The sequence below is a fragment of the Eptesicus fuscus genome, chromosome 25 (assembly GCF_027574615.1).
Source record: "Eptesicus fuscus isolate TK198812 chromosome 25, DD_ASM_mEF_20220401, whole genome shotgun sequence".
In the NCBI taxonomy this organism is placed as follows: domain Eukaryota; kingdom Metazoa; phylum Chordata; class Mammalia; order Chiroptera; family Vespertilionidae; genus Eptesicus; species Eptesicus fuscus.
Genome location: NC_072497.1, coordinates 7,623,526 through 7,650,453, shown reverse-complemented (window position 1 = coordinate 7,650,453; position 26,928 = coordinate 7,623,526). Strand labels below are relative to the sequence as shown.

The following is a 26,928-nucleotide window of genomic DNA, read 5'->3' as shown; positions in this document are numbered from 1 at the left end:
GCCAACAAACGGATTTGGAATTTGTAGCTTTTAGGAAGTCTTTGGAGGAAATGGAAGCTCTCAAGTAGACAAACTACTGTTTAGCAGGTCTGTGTAGGTGACTGGGAATTTTAATACACGTTCACAAAATAGCTTTTTTTATTTTTAAGCGACTATTCATGGTTACAGTGTTACAGATACTTTTCCAGAACCTTCTAGATGCAAGTGAGAAAGTGCTGCTTCAGAGGCATGGAGGACTGTCCTGCTGTCGTCCCACCTGGGATAATATTGGCATCTGAGAATTTTGTCTAAGTGGTTGCGATGTGCTTAAAAGTCCACTCAGCACTTTTAAGTCAAATGGCTGTGTCCTCTTCACTTAATGTTTTCTCCTCTGCCTTTTTAGGTGTCTTTATTTGCATTCCATTTTTATCTCATCTTCTTTGTGAATCAATATGTTTGTTGTTGCCACCCACGAAAGACACGCTTTCGGAAAGTGGCATAAAATTGAAGCGAAGACGAATCTTTATTTAATGGGGATATTATTCTCGGCGTGAACTTGAGTGCCTCCAGTCCCTTCCCTGGGCAGGTGTATTGATTAATTGAAAAATTCTCCATCTCCGGGAGTACAAAACCCGTGGCCACCCATCTTACTGTTAACGCACATTCTCCATACGCCAAAGACGTTTCGACACAATCCACTGCTCATATTTTTTTCAGATGGCTTTAGGTAAACAAGGGAAGGATTGGTGATGAAAAATAAAACTTTCCTCCACATTTTCCCATGGATAACTTGGAAATTTTACCAACTTCATGAGGTGTGTCACGTATTTATAAGGTGGCACTAGACAAGATCATAATGACTGCTCTAGGTTTATTTTTAAAGTTTATTTTTTTTTTTAAGTTTTTTTTTGTTTATATATTTATTTATTGATTTCAGAGAGGGAAGGAGAGGGAGAGAGAGTTAGAAACATCATTGATGAGAGAGAAACATCGATCAGCTGCCTCCTGCACACCTCCTGCTGGGGATGTGCCCGCAACCAAGGTACATGCCCTTGACTGGAATCGAACCCGGGACCCTTCAGTCCGCAGGCTGACGCTCTATCCACTGAGCCAAACCAGTTAGGGCTGAAGCTTTTATTATTCTATCCTGAAATGCTTCAATGACAAGGATTTTTTTATCCTGCCATAAGCCCCCGGGGTCAACTTATCACAGGTTTTTAGTTATGTAATGATGGCACAAATACTATATCCCAAGGTTTGAAAGTGGCATCGTGTTCAGTGAGTGTGTACTGAAAGCACTCGAGGGAGTTTATCTGCTTATATCTCTTTGATACTCAAGTTTTGAAGGACGAAATGTACATAGACATCTGAATATTGGCTGTATACCTGCTTAAGAATTAGAAGGTATATTGGATAGATATTTACTTAATGCCGTATATCATTAGATATACCGGGTGGGCCAAAATAGGTTAACGGTCGTTTATATTGAAACTACTACAATAATTAATGAATTATAATACAAGAATAAACTGTGGCCCTAGCCGGTTTGGCTCAGTGGATAGAGCGTCAGCCTGTGGACTCAAGGGTCCCAGGTTCGATTCCGGTCAAGGGCATGTACCTTGGTTGCGGGCACATACCCAGTAGGGAGTGTGCAGGAGGCAGCTGATCGATGTTTCTCTCTCATCGATGTTTCTAACTCTCTATCCCTCTCCCTTCCTCTCTGTAAAAAAATCAATAAAATATATTTTAAAAAAAAGAATAAACTGTGTTTTGCATTCTCACAACTATAATCCTCCTTTTGCCCCACTCTGTGTCGAAGTCTCGGCAAATGAAAAATTAGCATAAATGTGAATGCAAACCTGATGCTGGATGTTCTTAGAATGAGCACCCATGGAATGAATGAGCTAAAATGAGGACCAGAAAATCCACTCTGCAACTCCACCCCTCCCCTCTTTCCCGAGAGAATGAGCATCCACGGAGGGTCCAAGTGTCATCCTCTGGCATCCATAAAGTTCGCACAAACGAGGCCAGAATGATGGTGCCTTCCTGGGTGATTTAGAAGTTTCATTACAGCGAGAGATGGAGACGAGGAGGATGAATGCCGCTCCGCACTCATCTTCCCGGCGGGATGCCTGCGCCGTCACCACGGGGCCGCGTTAAAAGCCGATTGTATGTGTTTGTAATGTGTTCATTTCGGAGCTGGAGTTAATTAACTCTCAGCCGCTGGTAATCTGGTTGCTGTCGATGCCTAAGTGTCCCGTTGACGGATATGGTGCACCGGGCAAGGTTTCCAGGCGTTTGCATGAGAAAGGCCGCGGTCCACCGAGAGAGCTTGTCCCATAGGGCTCTGGGGCGTGAGGGGTCGTCGGAGCGGTTTTCATCTGTGACCCACGTGTGTGTGTGTTTGTTTTCCTCAGTGCTTGCAGAACTCCCTGAAAGACATGAAGGACATCGGCATTTTACAAGTGAAGGTTTTAAAGGCCGTGGACCTCTTAGCTGCTGATTTCTCCGGTAGGAGCCATTTTCATTTATTTATTTTTAATATATATTTTATTGATTTTTTTACAGAGAGGAAGGGAGAGGGATAGAGAGCTAGAAACACCGATCAGCTGCCTCCTGCACATCCCCCACTGGGGATGTGCCTGCAACCCAGGTACATGCCCTTGACCGGAATCGAACCTGGGATCCCTCAGTCCGCAGGCCGACACTCTATCCACTGAGCCAAACCAGTTAGGGCTGTGTTTTTATTTTTATTTATCGCCCTCTTTGACGTCATCTTATGGCAAAGCAAAATCCTATATAATAAAGAGCTAATATGCTAATTAAACCGAACACAGAACGACCGTCAGGACGACCTTCCGGACGAAGCTGGGGCTGCGAGGGCTGAGCCCCTGGCATGAATTTCGTGCATCGGGCCTCTAGTGTTTTAATAAGTAGAAGCATGTACACAGCAATCATGCTTTTCCAAATAAAGCAACTCATCTCATGGCACACATAAACTATTTACTGAAATTCAAAAAATATATTACACCCTTTGCTGATCTGACAAAAAAAAGGTACAATTTTGATTGATTTTCAGGGGAAAATGATAGTAATTGATTTCCTTTTTGCTCCAAAGTGACTTTTTTTTAAAAAAGCAGGTGCCTATACTTATATATGAGGATTTCTGGTACCAAGAATTAACCAATCAGATGCAACCTTATTAGGCGACATGACCATTAAGATGCAACTCCGTTAATAACCTATATGTTTATGGTTCAATACAGGGAACTCACACCAGGTGGCTATTGTTGTGTTGGCTGTTGTCATTTTTAAAAATTTGACAATCTAAGGGGAAAGGGGTCAGTGCCCCTGATTAAATAGTATTGCATGTTTAAAAAATTCTTGTGGCACATCATTTGAAAATTGCTGAAACAGAGGAGCAGAAAAAAATAAGATGCTGATAAGCCATTTTTTTGACGGAAGGAACAATTTCTTCCCCAAATTATTATTTTTCAAATAATTGTGCTGTGGTTCTGTAATGTACTTGTGCATTTGGCTCTCAGGATATTTGTGGATTCTTAGTGTCATCCCTTTGCTAAATTAATCTTTTGGTGAGACTTTCCTCTGGTACCTCCAGAAACAGAATCTTCTTATTGCCTTTACTCTGTGCCTAAAGTGTGTTTTCTTTTAACTTTTTAAAATAAAGATTTTTATTGATTTCAGAGAGGAAGGGAGAAGGAGAGAGAGAGAGAAACACCAGTGATGAGAGAGAATCATTGATCAGCTGACTCTTCCACGCCCCACACTGGCATGTGCCCTGACCGGGAATCGAACCGTGACCTCCTAGTTCATAGGTTGACGCTCAACCCCCGAGCCACGCCAGCCAGGCTATCCCGTTAATCATTTTAAGGCTCTGATCTGTCCCTGTCTCATTAAGAAAAACCTACTCGTTTCTGCTAGACAAATCAGTCCCCTCGCAAACCTTGCTTAAAATTCACCTCCACTGTGAATTCCTTGTAGACTTCAATCAACCAAATTAGATTCCCATGAACTTGAGTTTCCTCGTCTGCACCAACGTTCCTTACCTCCTGGAGGGTTAAATGAGAACCGGCATAAAGCATGGTTTTGTGCCCAGAGTGGGAGAAGCAAGCCTCCTCCAGCCGACACCCGTCCCCAGCAGCCAGCAGTGTCCCCGCTGTCCTCTGTCACTGGCCCATGCGTGCATATGTTGGGTGTGCCTGCATCGGGCCGCTTCTGTGAGATACAGGGCTCACGACGGGACAGAGGTGCACAGATGTGGGATGTAAGAGACACAGGCAAAGTATACAGCCAGAGGTCAAAGGTGGGAGCACTCGGTCCACGGGCCGGGAACATGAGGGCAGTTTTCATGGAAAAGGTGACATTTGCTTAAAAAAAAAAAAAAAAGCAGAGCTTTTATGAGGGTTCCATAAAGGTAACGACCTGGTGGTCTGTGTACATCAGGGCCTGGTCCGGCGCCAGGCGTCGAGTGCATGCTTAATAAATATTGGCCAGATGAATGATATGACCTCTAAAATCCATTTATTACGTGTCATCCCACTTCTGTAACTCATATAAAGGTAAAATTATTTAAATGAGAAACCTCCGCCTGCCGTTCGAGGAATGTAAATGAATTGTGAAGTGGTGTCGGACGGAGCAAAAGGCGATTGAGTGCGAGGTGCTAAAACACCGTGAAACTGCATGGCCGGGGGTGAGGGTGGGGGGAAGGGGAGACCCTGTCAAGGTGACATGTCATGGCTGAGGCAGAGGTCACCTGGGAAGACAGGTGGAGCACAGAGGAAAAGCATGGACCCCGAGCGTGTATGTGTCTGCTCGGTACCTGCCGGGGTGTTTCTCAGCATCCAGAAGGGTTCAGGAATCTGGAGAAGGGCTGTGTGTAAACTAATAAAGAGACTAGAAATATAAATTTGGAATACATGGGGGAGCCAGAGGAGACTTAGCTATAATAACCAAGATAGCTATAATAACCTAATCTCCGGACTCAGGGCTCTGTATTAACACAAATTGCCTTAAAGCAAAGCAGATATATACATATCAAAAGGTAAGGTTTGGTATACCTTAAGCCCGTGGTCAGCAAACTGCGTCTCGAGAGCCACATGCGGCTCTTTGGCCCCTTGAATGTGGCTCTTCCACAAAATACCACGGCCTGGGCGAGTCTATTTTGAAGAAGTGGCGTTAGAAGAAGTTTAAGTTTAAAAGATTGGGCTCTCCAAAGAAATTTCAATCGTTGTGCTGTTGATATTTGGCTCTGCTGACTAATGAGTTTGCCGACCACTGCCTTAGGCATTGGCAGGTTGGGGGAAATGCCTTGCTGTTCAGCTGTTTGCCCAGCAGGAGGTAATGTAGATTTTCAGACTTGGGGAAATGCTTTCAGTGGTTCCAGCAGGCAACCATATGATTCAGCCCTGCTGAAGCCGTCAGTTCCATCAACCTTTTTTAAAAAAATATATTTTATTGATTTTTTACAGAGAGGAAGGGAGAGGGATAGAGAGTTAGAAACAGCGATGAGAGAGAAACATCGATCAGCTGCCTCCTGCGCACCCCCTACTGGGGATGTGCCCGCAACCAAGGTACATGCCCTTGACCGGAATCGAACCTGGGACCCTTCAGTCCGCAGGCTGACGCTCTATCCACTGAGCAAAACCGGTTAGGGCTCCATCAACCTTTTGATGAATGAAACTTCTTGCATTTATGACATGTTGGAATTAGCCTCCAGCAGCTACCATTGGGGACCATTTGGGCCATTCACTTATTTATTTTTATTTACTTATTTATTTTAATTTTTTTTTTATTGATTTCAGAGAGGAAGGGAGAGGGAGACAGACAGATAGAAACATCAGTGATGAGAAAGAATCATGGATCGGCTGCCTTCTCCCCCTCCCTCCACTGGGAATCGAGCCAGTAACCCAGGCATGTGCCCTTGACTGGAATTGAACCCAGGACCCTTCAGTCCGCAGGCCAATGTTCTATCCACTGAGCCAAATCAGCTAGGGCTTTATTTTTTTAATATATCTTTATTGATTTTAGAGAGGAAGGGAGAGGAAAAGAGAGAGAGAAACATCAATGATGAGAGAGAGTCATGGATCGGCTGCCTCCTGTACGTCCCCTACTGGGGATCGAGCTCACAACCCGGGCATGTGCCCTGACTGGGAATCGAACCATGACCTCCTGGTTCATAGGTCGACCACTGAGTGACCACGGCCATGCTGGGCATTTCATTTATTATGGGAAATAATTTTTTACCCCAAGTAAAAAATATTTATTTAAATTTTTTTGAAAGGTCCCCTATGTTTGGAACCTTTTCAGGGGGAAAAATCAATCCATCAAGTGTTGATGCATGGCTCTATAAGTGCTTAAACGTCTTTGTTTCTCCGCCTTCCTCTCTGCCTGTCTCTTCTGCGATATTAATACGTGCGGCATTTTAATGAGCTTTGACGGGCTTGCCTTCAGAGAGTTGGTGCCGCCTGTTCCGTGGGGCCGGGTCGCTGGAAGGAAGTTGCCAGTTTCTGGAAGGAAGTGTGCTCCTCGTTAGCTGGGACAGCTGAGTGTGCGGCTCCGGAGACGGGCAGGGAGACGGGCCTGGCCCGAGCCCACCTGTGGCCCTGGAGCCGCCCCAGGGCTTTCATTAGAAGTGCCAGGCGGTGACCCGGGGCCCGTGCTGATGGACTGTCACGTCTCTCGTCTCTCGGAGGAGCAGCGCTGACACCTCCTCACAGTCTGCCACACGGTTAAGTGGCTGCTCGGCCTGGGCGGAGGCATGCCGCCTCGTCTACCTGAGCATCAGGCTCAGGGCACATGCTCTCTCCCTTCCAAGTTCACGGCTGTTAAAGAGACAGTGTGTGCTTTCACACTGGTAGGCTCCTTACTCAGCCCCTACCGTGTGTCCTGCAAAGTATTCCCAGAGTAGAGCAGTCTATATATATATATTTTTTTTATTGATTTCAGAGAGGGAGGGAGAGAGAGATAGAAACATCAATGATGAGAGAGAATCATGGGCTGGCTGCCTCCTGCACGCCCCACATTAGGATCGAGCCCACAACCCTGGGCGTGTGCCCTGACTGGGAATCGAACTGTGACCTCCTGGTTCATAGGTCAACACTCAACCACTGAGCCACCCCGGCCGTGCAAGCTTTCCTTTTCTTAAGGCAAAAACTTGGAACTGACTTTTTGGAATTACACTTTTGCCCGTTTGCAAGCAACACACATATAGCATATGTGCTCACAATGTATGGAACATATAGGATCCTCCATGTGTGTGGCCACTCACTGCAAAGCTGTTTTAACTCCTAAATAGCCGTGTTTGTACTTTTCCCCGCTTCCCTCACACCATGGGAGGCCTGTAAGCTATCGTAGGCTTCACTTACGGAAGAACAGTGACCTATATTAACTCGAAGGGAATCTAAGAAGGGAACAGAGATGAGCTTCTGTTTTAAAAGAAAACACGAGCCCTAGCTGGTTTGGCTCAGGGGATAGAGCATCGGCCTACGGACTGAAGGGTCCTGGATTCGATTCCCGGTCAAGGGCACATGCCCGGGTTGCAAGCTCGATCCCCAGTGTGTAGGGCGTACAGGAGGCAGCCGATCCATGATTCTCTCTCATCATTGATGTTTCTCTCTCACTCTCTTTCTCCTTCTCCCTTCTTCTCCGAAATCAATAAAAATGTGAAAACAACAACACGAAAGTAGATTCGCTCACATGACAATTTAACACCCGCTCCTATGACACCTGTGTGGCCCCGGGCACGCAAGGCTGCCTCTGGGTTGCGTGTCAGTCCCAACCTGTTAACGATGCCACGGTTTCAGCATTTGCAGGACCCTGGGCTCCCACGTGGCTTGCGGGGGAGACGGGCTCGCTCTCCTCTCTCAGCCAGCACAGTTGCACCGTGAGGGAAGCCCGTGGCCTCGGTTCACTGGCCTCTGTCACGTCTGAGGGTCTGAGGTCCCTGTGTCTCTGACCGACGTCTTTGTTTTCCTTCCAGGGAAGAGCGACCCTTTCTGCTTGTTGGAGTTGGGCAACGACCGGCTGCAGACACACACCATCTACAAAACCCTCAACCCCGAGTGGAACAAAGTGTTTACGTTGTAAGTCCTTTAGCCTCTGGACTGTCCAGGGGCATCTGAGAAAAACAAATGAGTGATTTCAGAGAGGAAGGGAGAGGGGGAGAGAGAGAGAAACATCCATGGCGAGAGAATCATGCATCGGCTGCCTCCTGCGCGATCAGGGAGCGAGCCCACAACCCGGGCACATGCCCTTGACCGGAATTGAACCCGGGACCCTTCAGTCCACAGGCCGACGCTCTATCCACTGAGCAAACCAGCTGGGAAGCTACTTTGAAATCACCATCCTTTTACCCTCCTCCTTCTGTCTCCCATTCTCTCCTCATCCTGTTTCTTTAACGGTCCCACCCTGGCGTGCACGGAGACATGGAGAATGTCACCTAGTAAAGTTGACTTTTCCTCCTATGGATGACTGAATCTTCTCTGACGGAAGGCTTGGGAATATAGCCAGTTTGATTTAATTTTTGGAGTTTAATTAAATGGTAGATTTATACTCTAAGGACCTGCAGACTTAATTAGTGAAACCGTGTTTTCAGATCGTCACGGAACCGACTCCACACGGGTGTGTGTGTGTGTGTGTGTGTGTGTGTGTGTGTGTGTGTATGACCCGCGGTGTGTTTCTTGTTGCAGCCCTGTTAAAGATGTCCATGATGCTTTGGAAGTGACAGTGTTTGATGAAGATGGTGACAAACCCCCGGATTTTCTTGGAAAAGTCTCCATTCCCTTGCTGTCTGTAAGTTACCTTTGTTCATGCACAGTTTGTGGGTCATTGTGCAGCTGACAACTTTCTGTGGTCTAGAGCTGCTTCGTCTCCTCAACCTGGGTCCAGAGAATGCTTTATAACTCTAGGTGGAGACAACTGTTTTATTCCAGTAGTTTCAGATATAAATTAACATAATTTCCTTTTTTTAAAAAAATATATTTTATTGATTTTTTTACAGAGAGGAAAGGAGAGGGATAGAGAGTTAGAAACATCGATGAGAGAGAAATATCGATCAGCTGCCTCCTGCACACTCCCTACTGGGGATGTGCCCGCAACCAAGGTACATACCCTTGACTGGAATCGAACCTGGGACCCTGGAGTCCACAGACCGATGCTCTATCCACTGAGCCAAACCGGTTAGGGCGTCTCTGTGTCAGTCAAATATGATTGAACAACCAAACCGTTTTCACCAGCCTTTTTTTTCTTTTTTCTTAAATACGGTTTTATTGGTTTCAGAGAGGAAGGGAGTGGGGGAGAGAGAGAGAGAAACATCAATAAGGAGAGAGAATCATTGATCGGCTGCCTCCTACATGCCCCCTGCTGGGCACCGAGCCCACATCCCGGTTATGTGCCCTGACCAGGAATCGAAACCATGACCTGGTTCATAGATCTATGCTCAACCACTGAGCCACGCGGGTCGGGCAAGGTGTGGCTGTTTCTATTCAGATTGATTTCCGAATTCCTTGACCAATAAATTGGGAAAGTGATCAGCTCCTTAGAGGATCTATGGGGGCTCTTCCCGCAGCAAACGCTCTCCAACTTGAACTGATTCTCTACCTAACCTGTAGATCTAAATGTGATTAAAAATATGCCAAAAGGCTAAATATCTCTAACAGGAAACATTTTATTCCTTAAATCTTCCGATCGATAGCATAGTAAATATGCATTGGAAAATAGTATACACATTGGAGAGTTTGAAAACATTTCCAAGCTAGACATCATCTCCTAATAATTATCTGATTCAGTAGATTTATTTAACATTTCTATTCCTCAACTAAGCGATCCTAATTCTGTCCAGAAAATCCGGCTGGATTTTTCTCATCTATCTAGGTCATTCTTTTTCATTTAAACACTAAAGGCCCAATGCACGAAATTCGTGCATTGGGCTCAGCCCTGGCCAGCCCTCACAGCCTGGGCCGGCCCTCGCAGCCCCAGCTTCATCTGGAAGGTCATCCGGAAGGACGTCCAGAAGGTCGTTCGGCTGTTCGGTCTAATTAGCATATTAGCTCTTTATTATATAGGATATGTTTACCCTCTCAGAATTATCTAATGGGCCAACCTAGGAGGGCGTTGAAAATCAGGTTTCTGTAAAGTAAGTAGAGCATCTCTTTATTGTTATTTCCTAATGTCTGCGGCGTGATGAGGTCCTACATTTCGAAACAAATTCTAATTCTAGGTGCAATCCACGCCAACGTGTGAATCTGTAATGCGACGCACGCCTCACGCAGCCTTCGGCTTTCTCTGTGAAGCCACGTGCTCAGTCGCTCGCTGCACCAGCAACAGCTTCACGTAATTAGTTTTATGGGACAAATTTCCCGTAATTGCTCCTACCCAATAAATGTCCATGCAAGTCTCCATTTGCATTTCCAATCGAGTGTTTGCCCACTTTGCACCTGTGATGAGATTTGCACATTCTAATGGACACATTTACACCATCGTTTTGTTTTGTGGGTAATGCTGAAATCTTGGCCATTAAAATAAATAATGTTGATCTTTTACTTTGTGCTAATATTTGTATATGGAAAACCAAATTTAAAAAACATTAAAAGTAGTCCCAATGCAGGGCTAACATGGTGATTTTTGAACACAAATGTTCAGTTCTCCTCCTTGCCTAATTTTGGTTCAATATGCCCATTGAAATACGTAAAGGAAGATATACAATAAGGCAAATTTCCCGATTGGCCCTGGAAACTGGGAGCGTAGCTTTGACATGCTGGAGTTAACACGAAACATATGTCATATACATGATGTGTGTAGTTTATAGGGCGGATGATAGTTGGTTAGGATAGACAGCTAAGCGAGGAAGACAGAAAATCAATAGGATTTCTTTAATGTCCTATAACAAGAAGATGGCAAGTATTAATCTGAACATAGCATGCCTGATGGTAAATGTTGAATGGGGTAAGCTTTTCTATTAGATGGACAAACCCCTTACAGTGATTCACAGAGGAAGTCTAACTACTAAATGTTTGGAACACCTCGAAATGGTTGGTAATACAGAAATGGATGAAGAAAAGCAATGACATAGTGTAAACACAAGTCAGACATACAGAGGAGGAGGTTGTATGGGTTCAAAGAGCCAGTGTCAGTATCAATAGGGTTATAACAAACTTGAACGTCTATGTGAATGATTTCCCATAGAAATGAGTGTGTGTGTGTGTGTGTGTGTGTGTGTGTGTGTGTGTGTGTGTGTGTGGTATTAGAGATACAGGAAATATTACAAAATTAGAATCACAAAATGATCACACATATGATCTATTCAGCTTTAAAAATATCAGAAGGAAAAAACAAGGCTGTGATATTTCTTAAAAGCCCAAATGTTTGAAAGTCAAAGCTGCACAGAGTGTGTTAATAATGAAAGGCCCCCCCACACCATCCCACAGCTACTGAATTTCTGGGGATGAGATGCTGCAGTCTCCTTTAAAATATATATTATAATTATATATTTTAAAGGAGACTGGGGATGAGATGCTGCAGTCTCCTTTAATATATATATATATATATATATATATATATATATACATATATATATATGTAAATATATATATATTATTTCAGAGAGGAAGGGAGAGAGAGAGAAACATCAATGATGAGAGAGAATCATGGATCATCTGCCTCCTGCAGGCCCCCTACTGGGGATCAAGCCCTCAACCCAGGCATGTGTCCTGATCTGGAATCGAACCATGACCTCCTGGTTCATAGCTTGATGCTCTACCACTGAGCCATGCCGGCCGGGCTGCAGTCTCCTTTTTCTAGCAAGTTCTCAGATGCATTTTAGGCGTACCACAGGGATTGTTCTCCAACTTGAGAGAATAAGCAGTGAGCTTAATTAATGCATGTGTGTGCATACACACACGTAAATATATGAAATACTTCGTTCACATTCCCATTTAACATGTTCATGTATTGATCATGTTGTGGGCCTCAGATGCCTCAATAGATTAAAAAAAGATAGAGACTTCTCTGTGATCACAGCACTAGGAAAATAGAAATTAGTAACAAAAGTGAGAAGTATCAAAACACTTGGTCGGGAGGGAAAATCCCAAGTAGTTAATATAGATACCAAAACTACAGCTCTAGAAAGGAACAATGCAATAATATACTTATAAACTGTGGAGAATTACTTTTGGAAAGGAAAGAGGACTTAGTAATTCCACGAGGATTCCTAAAGGTTATCTAGGTCTCTTCACTTTGTGATAACACACCAAATGTTCCAAGAAATATGTATGTTTAGGTATCCATGTTATAGTTCAGTGAAATAATGAATGAAAGTACGGTCCTTCTAATTTCAGATTTCATTCAAAGCAATTTAAAAAATAACCTGATTGCATTAAATCCCACTTGGAAATTAATGTTTTCTCCTCGAAAAAATAAAAAGATAACAATGAAAAAAAAAATGTGGAGAAGGGCCAAAAGTATTATTCAGAGGAAATTCTTAACTTGAATGTTTTCATAATTAAACAACAAAGGTTAAAAATCATTTAAGCATCTCAACAAAAGGAAATAAAACTAAGGACAGTAGAAAGGAATTAATGAACATTAAAAAATGAGCAACATGGAAAATATGTACATGGTGTATTTGATAAATCCAAGTACTTCTGTAAAATGTAATTCAACAGGCAAGCCATTTACAAGGCTATGAAAAAAAAAACACATTAAGAATTATGAAAGAACAAGAAATATAGGGATCACTATGAATAACACACCTAAATTTTACTGAGGAGTCTGAGCAAAAACTTAAAAAAATGAATAGTCTCACCAACATAGAAAAGGTGTGTTTTTTTAAAATATATTTTATTGATTTTTTTTTTTTTTTTTACAGAGAGGAAGGGAGAGGGATAGAGAGTTAGAAACATCCATGAGAGAGAAACATCGATCAGCTGCCTCCTGCACACCTCCTACTGGGGATGTGCCCGCAACCAAGGTACATGCCCTTGACCGGAATCGAACCTGGGACCCTTCAGTCCGCAGGCCGACCCTCTATCCACTGAGCCAAACCAGTTAGGGCAAAGGTGTGTTTTTTAATCAATAAAGAAAAGACATGTCTACCAAGCAGAAACATTAATTTGAAGAGGTAGAAATCAGAACAGTTAAGCTAATAATCATATGAATGGCTTGTGCTTTATTCACACGTGATTATGATTATTGAAAGAATAGACGATGAAGCCAGGCCACTTGGATTGGCATCCGGTCTTTTTCCTTAACGGGCTGTGTGATTTTTGAGGTTGCTAAACCTCTCTGTTTCTGTTTCCTCCTTGATGGCATGAAGATAATTATCATAATACCTACAATGGACGTCTGGGGTGAGGATTTAAATAGTTTGGCCAATGTAAAGTGACTGCAGTATAGCATACCGTAAGCACTTACAGGGTAAGCTATCACCTTAGTTTGAGTACATTAAATTATTAAATTCATTTGAGCAGTCAGATTAACACCTATAGTAACGATTTTTCACTAGGAGTGATCACTAAATGTAGGAAAAGACTCTCACCCAACAGGTGTGGCTCAGTGGTTGAGCATGGACCTATGAACCAGGAGGTCACGGTTCATTCCCAGTCAGGGCACATGCCCAGGTTGCGGGCTCGATCCCCAGTGCGGGGCGTGCAGGAGGCAGCCAATCCATGATTCTCTCTCATCATTGATGTTTCCATCTCTCTCTCTCCCTCTCCCTCTCCCTTCCATTCTGAAATCAATACAAATATATTTAAATTAAAAAAAGAAAGAAAAAGGACTCTCAAACACTGTTAGAGAGAGCATGCCTTGGAACAAGCCTTGTAGAAGGCACCTTGATAAAATGGATTATAATTTAACATACACATATCTCTGAGCATTTGTATTCTGGGTTTCTGTTGTAGAGCAGCATCTGAGACTCGAAGAGATAGAATTACCCCTGGCCACACAGATGCTAAATGCCAGACGTGGGAATTGAATATAAGTCTGCCTGGTCTCCCAGTCCTACCACGGCGAACTGTTAATAAACGTAGGAGAGAAAATGTTCGGTCTCATTAGTTATAAAAAAGAGTACATATTAAAACAACCTGAGGCCCTTTTATTCCTATGAAATTGCTGTATATTAAATAAAAATGCCCAGCGTTGCGAGGAAATGGATGGTCTGATTCACAGAGGCTAGGAGTATAAATTGATACAGCGTTGTAGGAGGGAAAAGCCATCAAATAGATATATCTTATGAGTCAGCAGTTCCACCTCTAGAAAAGGTGCATAATGCCTCTGTTCTTCAGTTTCCTAGTCTGTAAAATGTGAATTTAGAAAGTGTATATATCTCAGAGGTGGGTGTGAAATAATCAGGAAAAACAGTGACATGTTCACAGAAATGGCTTGAGAATGACACCTCGTTTTTAGTCTTAGGTTAATGTATATGTTTCCACGCTCTTATCTTTTGAATTTAAAAAATATATGGGAACCATTCCCCAGTGAAATAATAGGTTATTACTTCAGTGTTTAATTATAATAGTAAATGTTTCAACATATAGATCTATTCCTAAACCAAGGCTATCCCACATACAAAGTAGCATATTTCCTCTTTCCCTGATACTTGATCTTTCCCCCAAAGGTTTTTCCTTCTAGCACACAGCCAGAAAAAGTGGAATCAACAGGAAAATTCATAAAGTGTGGGTTATTTATATTTTGAATATTATATAGCAATGTAAAGAAATGAGGCAGATCCATATTCTACTATAAACTTTTCAATCCGAATCATATGGATAGGTACAAAAATGAAGTTGCAAAGTACATATAGTTTATGAATGTGAAGTCTCAATAAAAACTTAGGAGGGATCTATGCCAAATTTCTATCTAGTTGCCATCCAGGGGGAAGAATGGTGGTATTTTTGGAAGTTCAGAGAGACTTTAATTTTTTTTCTGTTATTTTTCAAACTTAAGAAAAAAATGTTTCAACTTGTAATTTATGTATTTTAAGGTAATAATAATACATTCAAGTGCCAAACAGGAATAGCCTTCATCATATCTGAAGCCTCTTGATTACTATGAAATTGCTGTGTATTAAATAAAAATGCCTAGCGTTACAAGGAAACGGACAGTCTGATTACTTTAATGTCCCTCGGTGGATTCTGTGTTTTGCTGACACAATTCTAGGACATTGAGAAAGAGGAAATGATCATTTACCAAATTAAAAAAACATGCACACACACCAAAAAAAAACACAAAAAAAACTTCTCTTACTATAAAATATTTCTTTTTATACTGCTACCCCTTATTCTTCTGTTTGACCTTCCCTGACCCTTAAGAAATCATGGAAATTTTAAGATAACGGGGTACAATGCCTGTGGCCCGAAGCAAAGCTAACTTGGACGCAAGTCAGCTTGGCAAAAGGTCAGGCTGCTTTTGTATTTATCTCTTTCAACTTTAACACCCACAATTTATTAAGTGAGACCGTGGACATAAGAGGAAGCTCCGGATCCTGTTTGGAGCCCGTTTCGGAAGGAAACCAGGTCTTTATGGGGCACCCCCTTCCTCTGAGCCACTGGCCAGGAAAGCCATCTTTCTGTTTAAGACCTATTCAATCTGGAGAGGTGGGGTGACTTAGGGAAGGAAGGTGACCTCTCCCTTGTAAAGTGGAATGGCTCTATTTCCCGCCGTGACTTACTCGACTCATTTCCACCACTGTTTATAAGAACCCTTGTGCCAAGCACTTGGAGTGACAGCAATAGTCATTTAAAATATGGCTTGGCCCGGCCCGGCCGGCGTGGCTCAGTTCATCCACCTATGAACCAGGAGGTCACACTTCCATTCCTGGTCAGGGCACATGCCTGGGTTGCGGGCTCCATCCCCAGTAGGGGGCGTGCAGGAGGCAGCCAATTCATGATTCTCTCTCATTTCCCCTCATGTTGACAACTTTTATGCCCGTGATACACTGGTCAAAACTAAACAACAACAGGAAAAAGAACAACAACAACAAAAGCTAAAACACCACAAAACCTGACATTGTACATTGCTGTTAACTAACCTGTGGCCTTTATTGGAATGCCACCAGCTTTTCCAATGATGTCCTTTTTCTGTCCCAGGATCCAACCCAGGATACCTACCACACTTGGCATTTAGTGATCTTATCTCCGAAGTCTTCTGATTTGTGACCGTTTCCAAGCGTTTCCTTTTTCCCATGACCTTGGCCGGCTGGAGGAATACTGGCCAGGGATTTTTGTAGAATATTTATCTTGTTTTAATAAATTGACATGTATAACCTCTGAGATTTTTGAAAGCCCACGTAGACGCCGTAATAATCCAGGCCACTAATTTTCCATTTAGATCATCAGTAATTGTTACTTTAGCTTTCTGTTGGCTGTAAGAGCACTCTACAGTGAACAGTTGATTTAAGATGATTTCAATATTTGCCTAGTAGGTGTTTATCTTCTTGTGCATCTCTGTGAGTCTGTTTAGTTTAAACCCCAGGAAACATTTGTATTTTTTCTGTTGCTTATGGCAGATTCGAGATGGACAAACGAATTGCTACGTGTTGAAGAATAAAGATTTAGAGCAAGCGTTTAAAGGAGTCATTTACTTGGAGATGGAGCTAATCTATAATGCGGTAAGTCTCACTGTGCCATACCTCCCGGTTTCCCTGTACCTAATGTGACAGGTGGCCAGCCTAGAGAGACTCCAGTCCGTGTGAAATGTTTTAGAATATTTGCACAGAGGGAGAGTGAAGAGGAGAGGTTAAGAGAGAGAGAAAGAGAACAGTGTTTTAAAGCTCAACCATTGCCCGGTCAGTGTGACTCAGTGGTTGATCGTCCACCTATGAACCAAGAGGTCATAAGCACATACCTGGGTTGGGGGCTCCATCCCCAACAGGAGGCAACCGATCAGTGATTCTCTCTCATCATTGATGTTTCTCTCTCTCCCCCTCTCCCTTCCTCTTTGAAATCCACAAAAATATATTTAAAACAAACAACAACAAAAAACCCTTCAACCATCAAATCCACGCTGGACACTCCAGATTTCAGCTGGTATTAATCCCGTTTTTCCATATCACTGAGAGGAAATGAGATTTTTCTGTGCAAAATAGGTTTTATAATCCAGAAGCTATCCTTTCGCATGCCAGGTATTACTGGTGAAAACATAGCTCCCAACTTTACGTGAAGGCACGTTTTCCTTTTTAGAGACTTTGGTCTGAGAACTTTATGAAGCCGATCTCCGCAGTGGTTTAAATACCTCCATTGGTTTGCAGATATCCTGTGGTCTTCCAGATCTGGTCTGACCCACCCAAGTGAAGTTCATGCAATGAGATCCCCCTAGCACCCCTCCCCCCCAACACACACACACACACACACACACACACACACACGCGCACACACACACACACGCAGCGCAGGGTTGACCATTCTCTGCTCCCTGCCAGGCCTTGGGGTAAAACAGATTGGTTCCCGGGTCCTTCCCCATCATGAAGAAGAGAAGGAGAGGAACGAAATCTACAGGAACGCCTCCCTTTTTTTTTTAACAATGGTGTCTTTCTAGGTCAAGGCCAGTATCAGGACCTTCACGCCCAGGGAAAAGCGCTTTGTGGAAGACAGCCGCAAGTTGTCCAAAAAGGTGGGTCTCTGTGGTGAACTGGCTTGTTGGTTCGCTCAGCATGTGGAGTCCTGGCTGTCAATATTTGCTCGTATCTCTCCTTGCCCTCTCCCTCCTCTTTCTCCTCCTGTTGTTCTTCTTCCTCTTCTTCTTTTTCTCCTCCTCCTTCTCTTCCTCCTCCTCCTCTCTCTCCTACTCCTCCTTTTCTTTCCTTCTCTCCCTCTTTCTCTCTCTCTCTATCTTTACCTCTACCTCTACCTCTGTCTCTCTCTCCACCTCTACCTCTATCTCTGCCTCTACCTCTTTCTCTACCCCTACCTCTACCATCATTCTTAGTCCCCACCTCACTACTCCTTTCTCCTTTTCCCCCCTTCTCTCCCAAAACAAGGACTTCAGTCAGCTCAATAAGAAGGGAAAGACTCAGCCGACATCTGTTGGATGAGATAGAAGGTGTCAGCCCTCCATTAACCTCCTGAGTCGTCCTATGAACAGAATCCCTAGCCTCAAGCCCCTGTGAGCGTTCCCCAGATCTCCGTACCCTGCCCTCCTTCCTTTAATCACAGCCATGTCTGTCTCTGTCCTTCAGCGTCTCAGGGAGGGATTCTGGCCTTTCCATTCATGAAGAAATTAGCCCAGTGCATCTTTAGAGCCGTCTAGCCTGGGACTCCCACAGCTTCTATCACATTCGTATTGTCTGAATTCGGGGGGTGCTGCCACTTCACCCCCTTCTGAATGGCCTGTCTCTCTCTTTCTGTTGCCCTGAATTCTTCTGTCCTCATTTCAACCCAAGGTGAGGATCGGAGCCCCGTAGGGGAAGCCGCACATTCTTTGTCGAGCGCGACTTTTCCATTTCTCTCCGGGCCCCTCCCCGTCCTGTTCAGACAGCACTCGGGATTTCACTCTGTCCCTATTGTCCCTCTCTGGTTGTGTAACAAAGAACAGAGTGTCCCCTTTTCAAAGTATTTATTACTTCCACCCCTTCCTGTGGGTGAGCAGCTGTGGGTGACAGAAAGCAGTTCCATAGAAAGGGCGTCTTATCGTCCCTTCTGTTTCCCATGAACTTCTGGGCCCCCTCGGAAAGGGCCTCAACCATCCGCTGAGGGGGACATCCCAGTGTTTGGCTTCGGTCTGCAATAACATGGGCTGTCATGTTGGCTTAGTGTAATCGGAGTCGACCTCTTATTTTTTTATTTTTATTATTAGCACTATTGCCTTTTTGGCTCTGTTTACTTGAAAGTTAAAACCCGAGGTGAGGTAGGTGGGGCAGCTGCTTTTGCAAACAAACTGAAATGAATCCGCCTACCACTGGGAGAAAAGACATTTCCTTTGCCAAACACCGACCCCCCGCATGGTGGGGTGGCTCCAGCACCCGGGGTGGGGGTAGGGGCTGGGATCCTGGGGTCCTGGGGTGTGTGAGGGTCCTCCCTCTCACCACTAGGTGTCCCCTCATTCTCACAAAGTCGAAACTTGTGCTTCTGAGGCAGATACGTCAAAGCACTTAACTATGTGACAAGCACTCCAAGTGCGTTAATTCTCTCCACCATCAAGGTTGGTACATTGCTAAGAGAGAGGTTAAAAAACTGACCCAAGGTCACAGGCTAGTAGCTGGGAGATGGGAGAACTGCATTCCTTTGCCAGAACTAGCCTTTCCTATAGACTTTTTTAAAAATTGATTTCAGAGAGGTAGGAAGAGAGAGAGAGAGAGAGAAACATCAATGATGAGAGAGAATCATTAATCGGCTGCCTCCTGCACGTCCCCTACTGGGGGGGATCGAGCCTGCAACCCAGGCAGGTGCCCTTGGCCAGAATCGAACCTGGGGCCCTTAAGTCCGCAGGCCGATGCTCTATCCACTGAGCCAAACCGGCTAGGGCTCCTCTAGCCTTTTTCTTTTGGACTCGATTAGTTAAAATACCTGAACATTTCTACTATAAATTGTCCATTTCCTTCTAAACTAAACAGGTAGCCACTTGTTCCCACTCTCTGTCTTTCTGTGTGTCTGTCTCTGTATTTCTCTCTCTCTCTCTCTCTCTCTCTCTCTCACACACACACACACACACACACACACACACACACACCCCAGATGCCTGGCTTCATTCGTTTTTCCCCAGCTCAGTTGTGTGATGAACACGATTCAAACAGCTCCTCCTCTATCAAAGGTGCCATCGAATGCACTGCATTCTCTTTTCCTCCATGGATGATGGGACTTTAAGGAGAATTTTGGAAGAAGCACGAGGACTTTTCCTCCCGGTTTCTTAATTGGCAGCAACACAGCATACAATGGAGATGGCCAGGCTGCCCGATCTAAACCGAGTTTGTGGAGCATTCAAATTGACTTCCCTGTTTCCCGTGTCTCCTGACCAGATCTTATCCAGAGACGTGGACCGGGTGAGGAGGATCACCGTGGCGATATGGAATTCCCTCCAGTTCCTGAAGAGCTGCTTCCAGTGGGAGTCCACGTGGAGGAGCGCCGTGGCGTTTGTGGTGAGCGTCCTTTCTCAGGCTCGCGCTGTTGGTTTCCGAGGCCTGAATTCCCACGCGAAACACGGGCCTCCTGTTACTGACACGAAGCCGAATGCAACACAGTCAACCCCGCTGACGTTCACACCTGTAAGGAAACGTAAAAACGGAAATGGGCCCTGGCCGGTGTTGCTCAGTGGTTAGAGCATCGGCCTGCAGACTGAAAGGTCCCGGGTTCGATTCCGGTCAAGGGCACGTACCTCGGTTGCAGGCTCCTTCCCGGCCTGGGCCCTGGTCGGGGCTCATGCAGGAGGCAACCAATCGATGTGTTTCTCTCACATCGATGTTTCTCCCTGTCTTTCCCTCTCTCTTCCACTCTCCCTAAAAATCGATGGAAAAATATCCTCGGATGAGGATTCACAAACAAAACAAAAACAAAAACGTAAATGGTATCCATTCATCTTTCTGAAAGATATTGCGGCACAGTCAGTATGTAGAAGATGTCTTTTTAAGACAGGACATATGTCAGTTACCCTTGGAAACCTCTTAAGTTACCCAAATCTTGCTCATGTGCTCACCGCTGGTAAGTTTAGGAGGGCCCATGTTCTCTGTAGTTTTAAATGTGTTCTTGGACGTATACCCATGTTTGTGAAGTTCCTGCATTGTGTGTCTTCCTCTCCTTCTGTCCCAGTGAATGCCAATGTTTTCTGAAACATGGCCATTGAAAAATCACGGCTAAATTAAGACAAGATTGCTCTAATTTTTAAGTAAATCATGCGTCAGCACTGATACAAAAAACATTTACTCAGGCCTAGCCGGTTTGGCTCAGCAGAAAGAGCGTCGGCCTGGAGACTGAAGGGTCCCGGGTTTGATTCTGGTCAAGGGCATGTACCTGGGTTGCAGGCTTGATCCCCAGCCCAAGTTGGGGTGTGTGGGAAGGCCATTCGATGTGTCTCTTTCACATCGATGTTTCTCTCTCTCTCTCTCTCTCTCTCTCTCTCTCTCTCTCTCTCTCTCTCTCCCCCTCCCTCTCTCCCTCCCCCTCCCCCTCTCCCTCTCCCTCTCCCTTCCACTCTCTCTAAAAACCAAAGAAAAAAAAATATCCCCAGGTGAGGATTAAAAAATAAAATAAAAAACCACATTTATTCACATCATATCACCTGGGACATAGCTGATTGCTACATGTGACCCAGTTGACTGAACCCCACCAAGGAGAACCACGAATGAGTGTGAAATGCACTTCTCCCTGATAACGTTGGCCCGCCCTTACCAGCGCAATGAAATCACCGAGATCTTAACAGCACCCCAGGCAGCCACTGAGAGGCCAAGGCACCTGGAAGGACTTCAGAGATGGCCCCACGCCCTCAGTTCACATCCCCGGACATTCTCCCTCGTTTGGGAAGGAACTTGGCCTTGACCAGATGGGTAGGGTCAGACATGGGAGGAGAGACCCAGTCTCTCAACTGCTAATCTTGTACCTTTTGTACTTTCTGTTCTATGCCATCAATTTCTGTTCTATGCACAAGTCACAACCGGGCCTGATAGGACATGGGATATGACCTGATCATGGTCCTTCTTTCTCCTGTTTTCTTTTTCTTTCTTAAAAAAAAATATATTTTTATTGATTTCAGAGAGGAAGGGAGAGGGAGAGAGAGAGAGAAACATCAATGATGAGAGAGAATCATGGATCAGCTGCCTCCCTACTGGGGATCAAGCCTGCAATCCTGGGCATGCATCCTGACAGAGAATTGAACCTTGACCTCCTGGTTCATAGATTGATGCTCAATCACTGAGCCATGCTGGCCGGGCTACAGTCTTATTTTCTATGTTAACGCTCTCTCCTACCCCAAAGGCATATCATCATTAAAAAAAATTAGCCCAAGCCCTGGCCGGTTTGGCTCTGGATAGAGCGTTGGCCTGCGGACCGAAGGGTCCCAGGTTCGATTCCGTTCAAGGGCACATGCCTGGGTCGCGGGCTCGATCCCCACTAGGGGACGTGCAGGAGGCAGCCAATTCATGATTCTCTCTCATCATTGATGTTTCTCTCTATCTCCCTCCCTCTCCCTTCCTCTCTAAAGTCAATAAAAAAATATGTTTTTTAAATTAGCCCAAGATGTCATTGGGTTCAAGGTCACTCCAACCTTTATGATTCCCACCGAGGGAGCAAGTGTATCAGCTCTTTAAGAGGCTCTGTCCTTGTCAGTGGACAGCAGTTTGCTCTGTCTAGTTAATTGCAGTTTCTTGAGGGTCTGTGATGTAGAGGGTCTGTGATGGCTACAGCCTTGACCTTCCATGAACTTTTACTTGGGTCTGAAGTTGGTAAAATGATTGGCCTTAAACGCATTAATAAGGCTTTTATTAGTCGCTCTTGGACTTGGCATTGACTTCTCCACTCTTCCTTTCTCAAGTTCTCCTCGGCGGGGGGTACCTCACGCGTTGAGCTTCTCTTCAGCCTCTCTACCTCCACTTCCTCCCCGAATTCGCTTCAAAACGTTCCATGGAATGTTCTGGGCAAAAACGAAAAGTCAACACAAGTGGTGGCTTCTTCCACTGGGCACCCCCAGCCAGCCTGCGCGAGGAGGAGGAGAGCGTTTCCTCTTTCTCGAGCTTCGTTTCTGGCTCTGGGATTTTTAGAAAAACAGCTCCATTGCCCGGGGTCATGGAGGAGAGTGACAGCCGTGATTAATGGGCTGCCGGGCTGATCTGAGGAAAGATGATACCACAGGAGGAGGACCAGGTTGTCTCGTGTGGGGACTTCTGATTGGGAACGGGGCTTGGACAGGGGGTGCACGGCCTGTTCCCTCTGCCGGGCCATTCCCTGGGCAGACGCAGGCTGCCACGTCACCCTCAAATCTCGGGGGGCCCGCGGGACAGGAGATAAAGGGGTGCTCTTTCTGCTGGGCTCCAGACTGTGATTTTGCAAGGGTCCCTGGGTTCGTGAGACTGGGGGGAGGGCCACTGTATGTGGGATAGTTTCCATTGGACATTATTGAAAAAGCAGAGAGTCAAGTAGGAATGATGCAGGCATAACCTCTCTCTCTGGGTTGTGCTGAAGGTACTGGCGTGGAAAGTGCAGAGAGGAAGGGAGAGGAGAGAGAGAGAGAGAGAGTCTAAACACATCAATGATGAGAGAGAATCATTGGCCGGCTGCCTCCTGCACGCCCCCTACTGGGGATCGAGGCCACAAGCCAGGCATGTGCCCTGACCAGGAATGGAACCGTGACCTCCTGGTTCATAGGTTGATGCTCAGCCACTGAGCCACGTGGTCCGGGCTGGAGGCCTTTCTACATCAGAAATGGGGCTGCGGTATGGAAGGGTTCCCTGCGCAGGTGTGAAGAGGACCATTTGGGTGACGCAGGGACTGGGAGTCACACTAGCCCCACACGCCGAGGACACAGGTGTAGGAATGTTGTTCTCCCTCCTGTTTTGTCAGATCACATGAAAAGAGCCTGTTAATATCATGTTCGTGTCTCTGTTTTCAGATGCTACAAAGCAAGAATGTTATAGGATCATGTTTAGTATATTCTGGCTGTTAATTTTAAAGACATTATGAAAGCAGCCCATCCGTCTTCTGGATTCCTTTGGATGTGTGTATGAATATATCATCTCTTGATGAAAGCAGGAATGAAAGTACAGCAGCCTGTTAAGACCTAGTCCACGTGGTGGCCGGTCAGAAGTGGATGGGCCGACATGAAATAATTTTTATCTTGTTGGATAATCCAAGCATAAACCTCCCCTACCATGATGTATCCTATCCACAGATACATTGGGGTTGTATTCCCAATAGCGAGCGAAGAAAGTTCTCTTTAATTCACTGATCCCAACACGTGTGACTGTTGCTGTGTGCTATTGAATTCGTTGTTATTGTAAGACATAAAATGTGGGCTTTCTTAGAGTGGCCAGAGCATTCCAAATCACGCTCCTACTGCTCAAATGTTTTTGTTAGAGCGATTATGGGAAATCTTGCTCATTAGGTTTTTTAAGTCTTTCTCTTTCCTCTACGTTTTCTAGGCATTTTTATGTCCTTGTCTGAGCTTTATTGGTTTGGTATAATATGTATAGATGAATTGAATTTGTTCTTAAATGTAATGATACATGGTAACATGGGCATTATGGAACCAATTATATCAATGGGTGTTTTGGGTTTGGTTTGGTTTTCTATTGGGTACTTATATTTCTCATACCCCAATATTATATGTTAAAAGACCCAAAGAGATACTATGGCATAAATGCATTAATTTTTTTATAGGAAAATACAGCCTTTATTTGACAGATGGCATCCTCAGAAGGTTATTTAAAATAGCAAAGGTCCGCCCTAACCGGTTTGGCTCAGTGGATAGAGTGTCGGCCTGTGGACTGAAGGGTCCCAGGTTCGATTCCGGTCAAAGGGCATGTACCTTGGTTGTGGGCACATCCCCAGTAGGGGGTGTGCAAGAGGCGGCTGATTGATGTTTCTCTCCCATCGATGTTTCTGACTCTCTATCCCTCTCCCTTCCTCTCTGTAAAAAAATCAATAAAAATAAAAAATAAAAAACAGCAAAGGTCCCCTAGCTGCAAAAAAAGGCCCGCGTTTGTGTAGTTTGCTTTCCTGCCAGTCCCGCAGGCCCACACCTATCGCAGCAAGGGAGGCAAGTCTGTGGGGCATTGATAGATTCCTTGTTTTATTAAATTTTTTTCTTGGACGTTTGATGTTAAGAAGTAATCTAAATCTACCATATATCAATGGGCATCTTCATAAAGCTGTGCCTCTCACATCTGTGACTTTGCCCTGAATTTTTTGACTGCAGAAAAATGAAGAACGTATTCTTCAGAGTTGACAGGGCCTGCAATACGATGCTTAATTTAAAGCATCAATCACGCCCTCCCCCCCCACTCCCCCCAATAAGGTTAAAAATACAATTCTCCACTTTCTCAGTGATATCCCATATTTAGCATATACAGAAATCTTCGTGGGTAGAGATCCCAGAATTTTGAGAAATGATTCCATACTAAACTTAGCCCTAGCTGGTTTGGCTTGGTGGATAGAGCCTTGGCCCATCCCGGGTTCAATTCCGGTCAGGGCACATGCCCGGGTTGTGGGCTCGATCTCCAGTAGGGGGCGTGCAGGAGGCAGTCGATCAGTGATTCTCTCTCATCATGGATGTTTCTATCTCTCTCTCCCTTCCTCTCTGAAATCAATAAAAAAAAATAAAAATAACTTAAAAGCAAAGGCAGCAATAACAGAACTGACCTTTCCAACACATACACACGCACACACACACACACACACACACACGCACACACACACACACATGCATGCACACGCAGAGGGCATTTGGGAAACAAAAACATTTCTCTGTGGAACATCTTGTGAGTACAGTTTAGGAACAGTTTTAATATGAAATCTTAAGGATTGCTTGTCTACAATCCCTCCCGTGGCCCAAAGAGCATGAATGACAACTACATTGAAAATTTGTGCTGGTCTTTTTTTTTTTTTTTTTAAGCCTTAGATATTTGTGTGTTAGCTATGTCTAAAAAATGTACTTTTTCTTTAAGTCCTATCACCAGTTCATTCACAGCTAGATGTACCTGCCTTTGATTAAATTTCAGCGGCTGTTTCTCCGTCCACCGGAAGTCACAATCACATGTGCAAAGCAGACCTCACTGTCTGTTTGGGAGGTGTTTGTGCAGTTGTAGCTCAAAGACTAACAGTATTTCCCTGAAGCTGAAAAAAGTTACAATAATCACTTTTCCTGGAGAAGTTTTTTTTTGTGTGTGTGTTTTTTCCAGAGAGGAAAGGAGAGGGAGAGAGAGATAGAAACATCAATGTTGAGAGAGAATCATCGATTAGCTGCCTCCTGCACGCCCCCACTGAGGATTGAGCCCACAACCCGGGCATGTGCCCTGACCGGGAATCAAACCATGACTTCCTGGTTCATAGGTCAACACTCGACCACTGAGCCGTGCTGGCTGGGAAGATACATATATATTTAAATACATTTTTATTGATTTCAGAGAGGAAGGGAGAGAGAGGAAGATAGAAACATCAATGATTAGAGAATCATTGATCAGCTGCCTCCTGCACGCCCCCTACTGGGGATCAAGCCCACAACCCCAGCACGTGCCCTTGACCAGAATCGAACCCGGGACCCTTCAATCCACAGGCCAACGCTCTATCTACTGAACCAAACCAGCTAGGGCAAAATATTTTTAAATGCATACCTACATATGCTTATGTGCAAAAATATATAAATACATAAAATGCTTAAGATATTTGACAGCTTTTTGATTTATTTAACATTTCAGATGATTTCCCAAACTTTCCTTTCCACAAAGGACCACATTATATACTTTTCAAAATATGTTAAAGGTTTTTCTCAGCATTTTTTATACGAACAATCCATTATTGCAAATGGTGGTTATAATTTTTACAACATAATTGCACCTTCCATTGACAACTTCTCAGGCATTAACTAATTATGCCATTTAATAAAATTACAGTAATTGCATTAAAAGACTATCTGTTGAAAATGCAAAAGGAGAGTCTTACCTATTTTAGCATATTTTCATGTTTATATTTTCAGCTCTATAATTGAATTTTACTTCCAGACAGAATCATGGCTCTGCCGAGGAAAATCAGTTGGCATTTTGGGAGCGTCTCAATTTTGACTAGCAAGCGTTAGATCTTTATTTTATTTTATTTTTTAAAAAAATATATTTTATTGATTGTTTACAGAGAGGAAGGGCGAGGGATAGAGAGTTAGAAACGTCGATGCTAGAGAAACATCGATCAGCTGCGTCCTGCACACCTCCTACTGGGGATGTGACCGCAACCAAGGTACATGCCCCTGACCGGAATCGAACCTGGGACCCTTCAGTCCACAGGCTGACGCTCTATCCACTGAGCC

At 44.5% G+C, this 26,928-nt stretch overlaps 1 protein-coding gene across 4 annotated transcripts in view; it reads left to right on the top strand.

Annotated features, from left to right (window-relative positions):
* The window catches only part of MCTP2 (multiple C2 and transmembrane domain containing 2), a 146,287-nt gene that overhangs the window by 79,661 nt on the left and 39,698 nt on the right, over positions 1-26,928 (top strand). For 3 of the 4 annotated variants that reach the window (XM_054713240.1, XM_054713243.1, XM_054713242.1), the window contains 6 exons: positions 2,397-2,490; positions 7,979-8,081; positions 8,688-8,790; positions 16,502-16,603; positions 17,530-17,604; positions 19,946-20,065. In XM_054713240.1, coding sequence (XP_054569215.1) covers positions 2,397-2,490; positions 7,979-8,081; positions 8,688-8,790; positions 16,502-16,603; positions 17,530-17,604; positions 19,946-20,065 — 597 coding nt within the window. Of the gene's footprint in view, positions 1-2,396; positions 2,491-7,978; positions 8,082-8,687; positions 8,791-16,501; positions 16,604-17,529; positions 17,605-19,945; positions 20,066-23,523; positions 23,600-26,928 lie in introns of those variants that run through there. The other variant, XM_054713241.1, reaches the window with a different exon arrangement.